Source organism: Dreissena polymorpha, chromosome 3 (genome assembly GCF_020536995.1).
Source record: "Dreissena polymorpha isolate Duluth1 chromosome 3, UMN_Dpol_1.0, whole genome shotgun sequence".
NCBI lineage: Eukaryota > Metazoa > Mollusca > Bivalvia > Myida > Dreissenidae > Dreissena > Dreissena polymorpha.
In genome coordinates, this window is record NC_068357.1 from 133,493,485 (window position 1) to 133,507,706 (window position 14,222).

A 14,222-nucleotide genomic window follows, 5' to 3' on the forward strand; every position below is an offset into this window, starting at 1 on the left:
AAAGCATTAGCCTAGATCATATGCATAAGCCTAGATCATATGCATAAGCCTAGATCATATGCATAAGCCTAGATCATACGCATTAGCCTAGATCATACGCATTAGCCTAGATCATACGCAATAGCCTAGATCACACGCAATAGCCTAGACCAAACGCATTAGTCTCGATCATACGCATTAGCCTTGATCATTCGCATTTGCCTAGATAATACGCATTAGCCTAGATCAAATGCATTAGCCTAGATCATACGCATTAGCCTATATCATATGCATTAGCCTAGATCATACACATTAGCCTATATCATATGCATTAGCATAGATCAAACGAATTAACCTAGATCATACGCATTAGCATAGATCATACGCATGTAACTATTAAGATATGGCTAATTTCATAGTACTCATTGAATGTAATAAACGAGTATAAGGGGAAACGCCAAGAATTTCAGCTGACGTTATCCAGGTGTAAATTTTAAAAGGATAATGACACGTTGCCATTGTTTTGACTATCTGTATCTGCGAAATTCCAAACACTCTCACAGCCGTTATTCTTCATAAAACACATACGCAATCTGTATCGTGAAAATCCATGCGGATGTTTCGATCTGGTTGCAAAAAGTTTTTCTCAAATTTCATTTTGAAACACTTGGGATCCCATTACCTCTAATAGCCGCTGTATTACGGTAAATCTATTCTTAACGGTTTACCTGTACAAGAACGTAACATATTCTCAAAGTTGATATCACGAGTGATACGGCTTTCAATGTGATATATATGTAGTCCGATATTTTTGGTGTTATGAAGCTTCCCAATATTTGCAAGACGAGAACTTTTGATTTTAACGATTGGGAACGCAGTCTAGTCAGTAGTTACCCTCCCCGCTAATGAGACTACGAAACTTTGTCGGACTTCGTAGCGGACAAGATTGATCCTGATCTGACTGAGTAAATGTGCAGCCTGGTCTGGAGCTACGCTTACCGCATAAGGCAAAAGATACATTTTTGCACAACACAGGGCAATTATAATTGGCAGCATTACTTCCGATGGACTGAGGCGTATATTACATCTACACCAAAACAAAACACACACATTGCGTTGTGAACGTATTAAATGAAATATTAAATTTTTGGTAGAGATACTTTAATTTAATTTTCAATGCCAGTAGTTTCGTACTTAATCACTATCATATAACACACATAGCTTATAAAGCATCATACAATCGATTTTTAAAATGTTTCAACATTACATTTGGTAAAATTTAATGATACAGCGAGTATATACGATATAACTAAAACAATTATAATCAGGTACATGGTTGATGAATAAAAAATAGAAACACAAGTCACGAATTGTTAACAGAGAATCAATATACCTAGTAGTTATACTTTATACACGCAATTGCATATACTGTTCGCTTACATAGAACAAACGTTTAGTTTTGTAAGAAGGCATGTACAATTTGTGCAGATTTATTCAGACGAAACACAGTCACAATTTTTGGTTGTTCCACAAGTAAGAGTAAGTTCGCATTGGCGTAATGGATAAGGTGTCCGCCTAGCGATCGGGAGGTCACGGGTTCGATACCAACTCGAGAGTGTTTCTATAAGCGTGAGGCTTTCGATGCAATCGAGCTTAAATAAATAGGTTTAAACTAAGTAAGAGTTAACGTGTTTGTATCAGCTCAAACTTCGTCATTAATAATTTCATTGAAATAAATCAATTGTATTTATGGTACTTTAACACGTCAGTTAATACATGTTTCGGCGTAAGCTGTATTAAGCCAGCTTTTCACCCTGACTTGACCTTTGTAAGTGTCCAATAATATTCAAATAAAATTTCCCGCGGCTAGGTACGAATGAATACACTTCATTTATTCCATTGGCTGATTTGAGTATAACACCAGAACATTGGAAACATATCCGCGTCGTTGTAACACTGTTTTGCTGCATGAAACAATTTTATCTCTAATGAAAAGGCTCAATAGATAGAACAGTTTTACATTCAATTTTCGACATAAATACAGTTTGTGCGTTCACCTTGATATATCAATATTTTAGGCACATTTGTTGCCTTGGTCGTGTACAGTTGGCGTAAAACAGAGTATTCACATAATGTACGTGAAGCATTAAAATTATAAATTAGTTTTTAAATAGGGCGTAAAAAAGAATACACCGTACTTATTTTTTAAATTAAATTTGCGCACTAAAAGTACCTTTATCACATAGCTTGTGCCCCGACGCTATCGCTAGGTGAAACTGTGGAAATTTAGTACAAGTATATTTGATGTAAACAAGTTCCTTGTTAATAATTACTGCTAGAGCAATATTATAAGCGACATACATAAGGAGCATTTTGCGGAAATATATGTTTCGTTTGAGAACTGTTGATTCGCAGGTTTTCGGATGCAATAATGTTGAAAATATCTACGGGTTAAGATGAACATGTGTAGCTCAGCTTTAAACATTGCACTGTTATATAATTTTGTAAACAGCGTAGTAATATACGTTAACGTCTCAAGTCAAAAACTGTGATAGTGTATACTAGTGTTTGTCTATTGCAATATTTAGTTCACTGAAATATTTATTATATGTTTATTTACTGTTAATCACTTCAAGTGGAGTCATAATCATAATTGTTACGGAACTATATTTCCTCACATTAATTTATGCGGGTGTACTGCGGCTGTGTATTGCGGAAAACGTGTACTTCGCATTAGACCTAAGAAAGAATGTGATTGATGAAGAAGGCCATGTTCTTATATTTAGTACTGACTTCCATATTCCTGTCAACATGTTATATGTAAAAGTATAAAGAGCAGTGGAAGCGATGCCGCACTTTAATGCATTGCATTTCAACCCGCGAGGTATAAGGGGTCAGTTCGCGGTTAGTGTGTTTGAATGTCAGTGTTTATATACAGGTCAGACGTTATGTGCTGTTCGGAGTTCGGTCAGTAACATAATAGTTATATAATAAAGACGCTATAGCGTGAACTAGGTGAACTGGAATTTTCTTCACCACCAGAAAGATGTGAAATGAAGATATCCATCGATATTATTTTATGGCCTGTCAATAATAGATCCTTAATGTGTTTTCAACAATACCATGATAAATATTATTTTTGATTAATTAACAAGAATTATTCCATCATATTTACTAATGTATTATTGCAGCATATTGACTAATGTATTAAGTATGAGCGCGATGATTCTCGATACTGTTAATAATCGAATCAAATACACGTAGCAATGCCCGATAAACCACTCAAACAGGTTTGTTCGAAGAACGCGCGTATACATATTTAAAATATGTACGGAGACTTCGCGTGTGGCCGGTTGACTTTGGTTTTCGGTTTTGTATCTATAGGTTTATGACCAGCAATATTTAATAATGTAAAATAAGCCGCGAAAACTCCGCGTAACATCCCGTACTGCGTTGGATGCAGCTAAAAACTGCACAGAAAAAGATATTAGCTATCCTTGATCTCATTCATTTAAATCTTTACCTTCCATAAACTCCAACCACAATCAACGCCGTATATCTTTTTTAAAGATATTTCTTGTTTATATATGTGTTTACATTCCTCACTCCTATTCCTGTATTTGATTGAGAATATGAAAATGCAAGAATGACATAAAGCTCGTATATTCTTGCTTTTACAACAGTTCTTCGTGTAACTCTTTATAATTCTTCATTATTCGCTTAACATATCCGTCTGTATAAAGACATACCTAAGTAAAAAAAACTCAGTTGGTTGCTTTCAGCAAATGTAACTTAAAGATGAACGCTACAGGTATGACATGTTATTTTTATTGCAGCATCAATTATCTTTCACGACACGGTATTCTGGGAATAATTATAACCATAGATGAAACCATGAACTTTATTTCTTCGCCATTATAGGTTTTTATTATACATCATTATAAATCATTTCCACAATCAACCAAGATATTCATTTTGACATTTTAAAACATCTGCTTCCTTATTTCGACGACGACATTTGTAGTCTACAATTAATTTTTGATTCTGTCTTAGTTAAGGCTAGCCATCAAACCGGTTTCGACCCCCAATGCTTGGAACTGACTGGACCAAAACGTTCACTCTATCTTTTAAACTTTTATCTTTGTTTTCAGTTTGTTTATCCTATATCCCTTAATACAAGCTACATGTAAATATAGCTATCTTGATAATGATTTAGGAGTTTTATTTTAAAACTACATCAGCTTGATTCGTGCTTTGTCGATGAGTAAAAGCTTTTCTCCGTACGTGATGTCATATTTCAGTCCTAAGTGGCCGTTAGCAATAAAGCTATTTTGTGTTATAAGAGTGCAATCTTTTCAAGTCTTTCTAATACTTAGATTTGAATGTACCTTCTGTAAATACAACGCAAACCGATGGTTGGTCCATAACTTCGTAAAGAAAGAGACAAACCAGCACCAGGTTGGCTTTCAATGAATACATGCTGTGAATTAAAACTATAATGTGTTCTGGTTGTTTCTGTTTATACCAACACACATAGCGAATATGATCGTCTTGTTCTTGTCGTATTGACGTGAGCAAGACGATATATACATTAACCTATACAACAACAAGGTCTCTGTGGTCAGCACATAAAGTAGACGCGCAACGACTCGGCCATGTTCTGTTAATAAACTCTCACAGACACACAGACTAGGTCTCGATCAAACAAAATGAAAACGCAGATGTGTGTTTCGTAAACAATATGATGACATTGAATAGACGTACTCTATTTTAAGTGCAAAACTGGTAAAGATGTACGATTAAAGAGTATTCTGAAAAAATTATCCACAAGTATAACTTTTTGTCTTCTCTGTTTTTTTTCGAAATGTAGTCGGAAATAATTCGGAAAGATATTCTGGATTGGGAAAAAACCACTGGCGGATAATTGAACGATGAGAACAGAATCGTATTAAAATAATGTGGATTTTAAAAGTACTTTTATTGTATCAAGATGAGCATTTTCAATGCCTGATTGGTTTAATCAATACCTTCCAGACATTGCCACTAAAGAAATATAATTTAATGATAACTCAATGTTTAGGCATTTTATGATTTTAATATTTTCAAATTAAATAGTGTATGTTAATAAATAAATATTTCCTTCTATTTATCTAAGCATATATTTCGATTGTATACTATGATTTGAACTGACCTGTCATCATTTAATCTATATTTCAATTTAATTAGAAATTTAAGTGTACAAGTTGTAGTCAGGCTTGTGAGAACATGTTCAGGATTTTTTTTATAATTCCATACTTTTTTTAGTATTAAATAAAATCTTAATAAATGTACTTGAAGATGCACATCACATGTTTAAATGAAAATCATCATTAATGTGAATAACGAAACAACTTTGAGATTTTAATCCAATTTTATCAACATCGATTAGCCACAACATGGTCATTCCTTATCCAGATGGCAAAAAAATCGTTCTTTTAACTATCAAAGCCCAGTAATACACGCATGAGATATGAGTTCATGGCATTCATTCTTATGAACTAATCACGTGTAGAGAATAACACAAAGGTAACGTAAATGTAATGTAAACATGTACATATAACAAAATGGACGATACAATAAATTATAAAAAGAGAAAACACATAGTTTATTATTGATTCAGCATAATGATTTGCATTAATTTTACGCTTGCATTTAGTTACTGTTTGTGAGAAATGCGTTCCCATTTAAAGTCTCTTACTCCGTTCGAAATGTAGCAGACGTATGTTGCATGACAATTGATTGCTAAAAACAATTCGTCTTAGTTAAATATTTTAAAACTTTTATTGAAAAGCTTAAAACTGGATGGATTTTTCTTGTTCGCTTGTTTGATATCGTCCTTCTTGTCTGTACTGTTTTTCGGAGATCGCGGTCTAGCCTTTTGCCCAGCGTGTACCCTGTCCTCAGATATAAAGAGCGGCGAATAAACTAAACTCCTATCTCCACGCGATTTCTGTATTGCATGCACAAGTCCGTGGAACACGTCCTCGACACATTCATAGTCCTCTGCCGCTGTGCACTCAAAGAATAGTCCGCAATGGTCCGTGCATAACGTTTGTCCATCTGACTTACTGACCTGTCTGAAAAAATATACATTTGAAAACAAATTCAGTCTTCTTGGTTTATTGTACATTTGTATGAAAAACTTGATCAGTTATGATATAGTAGTAGTAATTTTGTTTATGTACTGTTTATCGTAGGTTTGCTCTTAACATATCCTTGATTTGGAAGTAAATGTGCATTCTTTGAATGTTGGTCTTGAATAAGTGCAACGGTATTAACGATAATGAATTTCTTTTAATCGGACGAGATTAGAATGGCTATTTTAGAAAAACATTCAATTCGTAAATACCGATTACGAAGAATATTTAATGTGATAAAATTCACATAAACCTATTAACGTTTAGAAATAGGATCGTACCTGTATCTTTCTAAATCAGATTTGTTCCCAACTAAAGCAATTGGACACTCCTTGTTGGCATTCTTCAAATAATCAGATACTTTGCACGTGTAATCTTTTGCCGTCTCAAAACTCGTCCTATCTGTTATGCTGTAGACAATCATGTACGCGTCCGCCCAACGGAAATAACGCTGAGAGTTAGAATCGTCCTGTAAATAGGGCACTTGATATTGCAGCGTTTTTAAAAACTTATTTGCCAAACACGATAACAATAATGCTAACATAATACAACACAAAACATAGTAAGAGTTACAATTTTGAAGTGTAAATGCATATATACAACGGGCCCGGCCTTCATGAAGGAAAATGTGATTTTCGTATGGCTGGTATGGATGCCGAGAGAACATGTTTTTATAGTACTTAGCGCTGAAGTATATATTTTTTTCATAAAATGTATTATGATTTTAACGCTGTTTTACATAATCAAAACATTGCAACTCAATCTGAGTGATGCAAATTCCATTTTTTATTGTTAGCCTCAACATTTATGCACTGCAATTTATTTGATTCTTATCAGTTAACCAGTACAAGTAGGTTATTATTAATCTCTCTATCTCTCTCTCTCTATCTCTCTGTTGCTCATCAACAAGCGTTATTGATGATTCCTGATATTATGATGCCAGAAATCTCAGTGTACTATGAATTAACTTTCTTGGTTTGAATGCATACGCACGTAAGATTAGATATAAACTTATATTGAATTCTTTGTGGCAGTTGTTGTGTATTTTCTAAAAAAACACACTATGTTTTCTACTTAGTTATGAATCTTGAAAATAAATGTACATTATGTACTGCTTTGGAATCTGACGTTAGTAGATCGTTTCATGTGTTTCAAGATAACGATAATTCAATAATAGAATAAACGTTTTTCATCATAAAATACTACCTGCGAATTTGGCAAAAACACGATGTTAAGACTCGTACGCGAAGACTTTAAAATAGTGTTAAGACGAAGAAATAAAAAAATAGAGATGAAAAATATTTCTAAAGAGCTTTAACAGAGGGTAATTACGTCTTTATTTGTTCTTGCTAATGTTAAAGGGGCCTTTTCACAGATTTTGGCATTTTTTTAACTTATTCATTAAATGCTTTATATTGATAAATGTAAACATTGGATCGTAAAAGCTCCAGTAAAAAATCAAGAAAAAATTTAAAAAAAGGAAAAGAACATTGTCCGGACCAGGTTTCGAACCAGTGACCCTTGGAGTCCTGCCAGAGTCCTGAAGTAAAAACGCTTAAGCCTACTGAGCTATTCCGCCGAGTAGACATACCTGACGTATTTTATACCTTATATAAGCAATCTTCGTAGTTTCACAAAATTTAACGACAAAAACAGAACTCTCCAAATTATTCAATCGTTTCGCGTTGCAACGCTTTATAATTTTTAGGTTTTAAAATCGTCAAAAGATGCATATAATGGATATATTAGAGCATGGTTAATGTTCAGTATTACTGTTTCCTCACAAATATCATAACTAAAACGAAAACTTACGAATCTGAAACAACTTTTTTCAATTTTGTCAATTTACCAAAGCGTGAAAAGATCCCTTTAATTTCGATCGACCGGAACATTATACATCCAAAAGACAAATGCTTTTTTTCTGAAATAATGGCCCCATGAGTCATATTAACTGTTTTGTTTATTAAGTATATGTTACGGAATTTGAAATAACTCTCTGCTTTACGAACAAAACTTGTGGATTTCGAACAAAGCACTTTTCTAAAAATCATAAAAATATATACCTTCTCAAACGTGTCCATGACGTTGACGAAGAAGTCCTGGCTTTCAACACCTTCATGTTTCGTGTAAATGTCTTCTGAAATTATTAATGTGAAACCTGTAAACATGTTAAGGAGTCGTCGGTCTTTTACAATTTTAATACCATAATACTTAATGTGTTCACGTTACTTGCTGTCAACGTTATCACGTTGAGCATTGAATTTGCATCAAAACAAAGTTTGATTTGCGGAGAATATTGTGCTTCATCCTGACGGAAAATATGTGCCTATTTTAATGTTTACATAAACATATTACTTTGAAACGTATTTGCATGACAAAATTGGCATGATGATCGTGTTATTGCATCCAAAACATGTGCAGGCAACGTAATTTATTGTTGAGATTAAGGTATTTATTATGATTAAAAGATCTCCTGTATAGATCTTCTAAGGCTGCAATTAAGAGAAAATATATGTACAATGTACAAACCTATAAATGGATCGTATTCCATAATAAATCGTTTAGTCATGTACTTCACTGTCAGAGCTGTAATTAAATTATAGAAGTGTGTTAATATATCACGTACAACATAATAACAACAAAATCAATTAAAATATTACTTTTCAGTCACCTCGTTGGCTGTAGCGAAAATGAATGATATATTTAAAATATCAAATGGCATATTTTTAAAAAGAATATCAAATGTCATAAGCTTTTTTCACCTGGAAGGTAAGTTTGAAAGCAACACTAATTTTTCACAACAAATTCAAATGAACTACTGCATATTAACTATAAACAATCATTGATGTGTCAATCGTTACCATTTATAATGCGTGTTTTTTCTTTCCAAGTACCGAAGTGTTAAGTGCACAATAAACGTCTGTATAATTTAATTAAAAGATTTCGAAGTTTTTAGCAATTTAACTTCAGGGAAACTGATCCATGATAATCGTAAGAAAGGCTTTTGTGTATATTATCGATTGGTAACCGCGTTCTCGGTTAATTCGTGTTAGCACGCCAAAGGGTATCTTTTGCGAGTATACACCTCCTACAGAATGTTCAAAGTGGAATTTCTCAGTCAGGTACTTGTTCTAAACACATTCCGTTTTCATTTAATTTAAACATAATTCAGGTTGGAATTTTAGACTATTATTCGAGTGTTTGACACAGATAAAATGGATACACTCACGCTTTCATATTTAACTTAGTTAGAATAAGACTGTTTTGAGGGAATTAATTTGGCGTTTGTTTCGAAATTGTATTATTACACCGCGAAACATAATTGAGTATTAACTGCTTAATGTACACAATATATTTCAAACTGGAAGGGTATGTGCCACATTATTTCTGCATCGTTTATTTAAAAGTATGCCAACCAATACGCACATCCTTTGAACCCTTATGAACATTAAATGCTCTTTAAATCATGACTTTAGGTGTTAGAGGGCGTTGCATTGCTATCAGTTAATTATAAAATCGTGTAAAACCGTTTGTTTAGCGTGTTATCCTATTGTTTGTATTATTTTTATTTGAGGAATATTTCATTGATTATATTAGACAGATTTAATTACATTATCTTCTTCTATTACAGATAGTATGTACTAACTAAAAATAATAATAAGACGGCTTATTTCGGCTTTGATCTAATACTATAATTATGTTGTAAACGACGTTACCCCAAAAAACGAGTGTGTAGGAGGAAGTCGCTGTTTCGTTTACCGAATTTATATACTAAATGCCTACGAATTATTCGTTTCTGGTGTTACATTTATCTCAACGGGACAATTTTTAGATGGTCGCTTAGCGACCGTCTAAGGTGGTTAGTTTCAGATTCAGGTCGATACGCTTTAGCTACTAGGAGCCCAACACCCGCTTACTACGCGTATCCGCGCGAGAAAGAGTTGTATAATTTATACAAGAGGTTTGAGTTCTCCAATTATATTCATTCACAAATGGAAACATGATATTAAAATCGTGTTAAATGCAATAGTTTCGAACGGTGCTTTTATAGAAAAGAATCAATAAACAATAATCGTATTGTACGTGTCGCGGAGGAGATTGTTTATGAATGAATAAAATAGTCCACTTTCTGCAGCGTCTTCATGACGTAGTATTTTTGCTCAGTCCATTCATGATATGAGGCTATTAATAGATGCGTCTTTCGATAAACAAAGGAAAGTCCACGGGCGATAACAACGCAATAGGTTACGCTCTCACATACACCTCAATGACGTAGTACAGGTCGTAAATTGAGGCTATTAATAGATTCGGGAAAAAGTTAACGCTTATTTATATTCTCAATTTATAAGAGTTGAACATAAGTTCAACAATAACTTCAGCGATACGATAGACAAAAACAAAAAAATGTTTCATAATCGCTAAACCCGAATATAACAAACAATTTATAATAATAATATGAATATCCCGTTTCGTAACCTCGTTCATCCTACTACAGCGGGTATTTCTGGAAAACGTTCTTTGGTTCTCAACAGATACCGGCGATCTTTTGGGTGCTAGCAACGCAATAGTAAAAGGTTAGTAGAAGGTTTAGCTTGTTTATATTCACAGTTCTCAATACAGTTGGATATGAGTTCATCAATTACTACAGGCATACTTTAGGCAACCTCGAAAATGCTTTATAATCGCTAAAACCGAAAACAACTAAATATATTATATTAAATATATTTATAACAATAGATATCTTTTCAAATGTAGTCGGCGTATACGCTGACTTTGAAATACAGTTTGCAATTTACTTTTCTAAATAAATAAATACAATTAAACAAAAGTTAAACTATTGTGTTGTGTTGTTCACTTGTAAGTTGCATATTCACCGCATGAAATGTGTTTTAGCATTGTCAAACCACACTTTGGTGTGAGTAGATAAAAATATACTACGGGAGAACACTTCATATGTGTCCTCATATGCCTTGTTATGAGTATCTTTCTTCACTATCGAAATATATCTTATGTTGATATTTGATTTAAACGCAATTTTCTTTCGACACATTTAAATCATACGTCAATAGCGCCGTCATGCGAAAATGGGTCTTATGCGTTTCGGCAAGCGTTTGTTAAACCCATCATGTGCTTTTGCGCAGTCAGGCCATGGGCGATGCTGTTAGCTATAAAATCACTCAATATGTTATGTTTCTCCATACCAGAAGGAGAGATAGCTGAGTGGGCTATTTATATGTTGGGCGCATATGGAATAAGACCCATTTTTGCATGACGAGGGTCATTACAAATCTCATTGCGAATTGAAAATGCCACATTTAAGAACAATGCTTTTTGATACAAAATTGAACTAAAAATAGCAAACTTGTTAATAACGGCAGCCTATCCACACATTAAGGAATGATTTCCAGACGTGCTGACCAAGTACGGCAAACATTGTGGTATGAAAATTAAACGATTTTCTCTTATCGTGACACTATACTATTTCGCTAATGATTGTTTTCTCATCTTGGAGGCGAAAGTGAAATTCTGCGAGATGGATTGTAACGCGTAATTGTAACAGGGCCACAATTTGTGTCGTTTGAGCATACAGAGATTAGTCCGGAATCCCTTACACTGAACAGTGCTTCATCCTTTGAATTGAGCACATACGCAGTGATGTAACAAAAAATCAGAGGTTGTATCTCGAATCAGCTTATTAAATATTCGAAAATATTCATGCGTGTCTGTTGGCGTTATGTAAAAGTCACTAAGATGAAAACTGAGTAAAACAGCTATGCCTAAAAGCGCATTAGTGCTCTATACCTATGATTATGTCAGCCTTGTTGACACCGTGTGAAATGCTCGGGTAACAAGTAAAGCATAAACAGCAATGTTTATATACTTTTATTCCTCCAAATGCAAGATACGAAGATTATTGTATATTTTGAATTTGTATATGGTGTCAAAAATCAAAAGTTTTGTACACGGAACTTTCATTATGGATTTATATTCTTGGTGAGATAGTTATTTGATATTAGAAAAAATATTCCTTTAATATGATGGTGACTGCAAATTTTCTTTATATTAAGTTCTCATTACCATTTCCATCATACTTTCTATGCTTTCAGAACGTCCAAAAAGCATGTTGTTTTTATTTTGTCTAAGCTATTTCTATGAAATAATAAGGATGATAAAAAGTGCACACAAAACTCGACCCGTGCGCTATGACACACACTTTATAAAGTTGAATGGCGTGTGTTCATTTCAAACTTGCGATTGATTTTGAAAAATGAATTGCGTGTTCAATAATGCAATAGCGAACATCTTCAGTGCCTTCAGCGCTTTGATTATGAATGTTTTGAATTAAATGCCAAAAGTAAATTTTCGAACAATATATGTACTCATTCCTCCATTATTTTTATGGCTTATGCGTATTCCGAAGAGAATGATAATGAAGAAGGAATGAAATTAATAAATATAAACCACCAAGGCTCCATTATCTTCGATAAAACACATAAGAGAACTATAAATGAGGAGAATTAATACTTATATGTAAACAAGAAAAGCTAGTAACCATATGATATCATTATAACAGTGGAATATTGGAATATTAGTGTTTACAGAAAAAGCGATTTATACAATTCCGAGTGAATCACATACTGATATAGTGATTTAGAATTAACGGTAAACAAGACAAGTATGATTAAATTAATTGAATGTTATGTAATAGATATTGTGTTTTAATCGGAAGTTTTTTTTAATAGATTGCAAATTTGATATGCGATCATAGATTTTTCATTTTGTCAGCCATTCAGTTAATACCTAGATCGTATTGTGATCGCTTTTGATAAGAGATTGTGAATAATTATTTAACAAGACTATTGCCAAGCAATATATGTCCCCTACCGGCTCCACCATTGTCAGATTATTTTTTTATTTGTTGCCATAGCAATCAGAATTTTTGACGTAGGAAGACAATGAAATGACGTGCATAATGTGAATATTGCCATCTATCCATGTTTCAAGTTTCATGAAAAAAATATGAAGAACTTTTAAAGTTATCGCAGGATCCAAAAAGGTTTGACAGACTAACAGACAGACGCACAGAGCGCAAACCATAAGTCCCCTCCGGTGAAACCGATAGGGGTCAATAACATATTAAGAGAATGTTTGATGAAAGTCTAACTACAGTTACCTGATTTTCCGACACCAAGAGCCCCGAGTATCACAATGTTATACTCTGTCTTTCTTCTGCTCCCCATAGCGTCTTGAAAACGTACCGTACGTATTAAAAATAAAATGTTCGCGTTCTAGACAAAGTCATAATGAATTGTTAGTCTTTTTCATGCATCCGTAAATAGTTTGTTAAATTAATGTTATGTGGTTTGGTTGAAATAAACCAAAAACAGCACACTTGATGTTATATTGAAATATTTATATATCCCTTTGTAAAAACTCCATACCATTTACTTTAATATTCACTATATCACATGGCAAACATATTTAGAAATTCACGTTTTCGATTTCAATAACAGCATTATATTTATGTAAACATTCAAGTTTCATATTTTGCATATAATCACACAATAATTGATATAAAGACGCTCGACAGAGCAAGCATTCAAATGCAATCCGATGCAATGTATTAATTTACTGATACGTTTCCGCAAAACACTTCACTTCACAACCCGTTCCATCCAGTATGCTCGCTCTTATACCTTGTTCCTCGAACGTAGGTTAATAAATCTACTGCAAGTGCTTTGCTTATCAGTAGAGGCGAAATAAGTCTGGCCTCTCTAATTGTTTCCAAAGCTACGATGAATCTCAAATAAGCAAACGATTTGAAATACGGTGCGTCATGTCAAGACTTGTCGGTCTCGGATGCCAACCATCTTTTGTGTGGATATTTATGACTAAATCGACTCGGAACTAGCATTAACCCATTTATGCCTAGTAGACTCTCCCATCCTTCTAAATTGGATCAATTTATTTCCAAAATTAGGGATTTCTCGTTTACTTATTTCTATATTTAGAATATTTCTTACATAATTTTCTTTCAGCAAACGATGCGGCGTCTCATCAGGGTCT

The 14,222-nt window shown here is 33.6% G+C and overlaps 1 protein-coding gene across 1 annotated transcript; it reads right to left on the minus strand.

The window, feature by feature from the left end:
• Positions 1-5,368: 5,368 nt before the first annotated feature.
• LOC127871524 (ras-like protein family member 12) lies at positions 5,369-13,618 on the minus strand. The gene is made up of 5 exons (XM_052414547.1): positions 13,330-13,618; positions 8,685-8,741; positions 8,219-8,292; positions 6,437-6,624; positions 5,369-6,095 (listed from the first exon to the last, which is right to left on the minus strand). Exons 1-5 carry the CDS (start codon positions 13,394-13,396, stop codon positions 5,777-5,779), a joined length of 705 nt encoding a protein of 234 aa, XP_052270507.1. The 5' UTR covers positions 13,397-13,618; the 3' UTR covers positions 5,369-5,776.
• Between the last annotated feature and the right edge of the window lie 604 nt (positions 13,619-14,222).

What these genes read in the sequence shown, in the direction of transcription:
- LOC127871524 (XM_052414547.1), bottom strand. Translation starts at nt 13,396, where the DNA reads ATGGGGAGCAGAAGAAAGACAGAGTATAACATTGTGATACTCGGGGCT. An exon ending in TCTTGGTGTCGGAAAATCAG is followed by an intron (nt 8,742 to 13,329) that starts GTAACTGTAGTT and finishes ATTTAATTACAG; the next exon opens with CTCTGACAGTGAAGTACATG. An exon ending in TCATGGACACGTTTGAGAAG is followed by an intron (nt 6,625 to 8,218) that starts GTATATATTTTT and finishes CCCTATTTACAG; the next exon opens with GACGATTCTAACTCTCAGCG.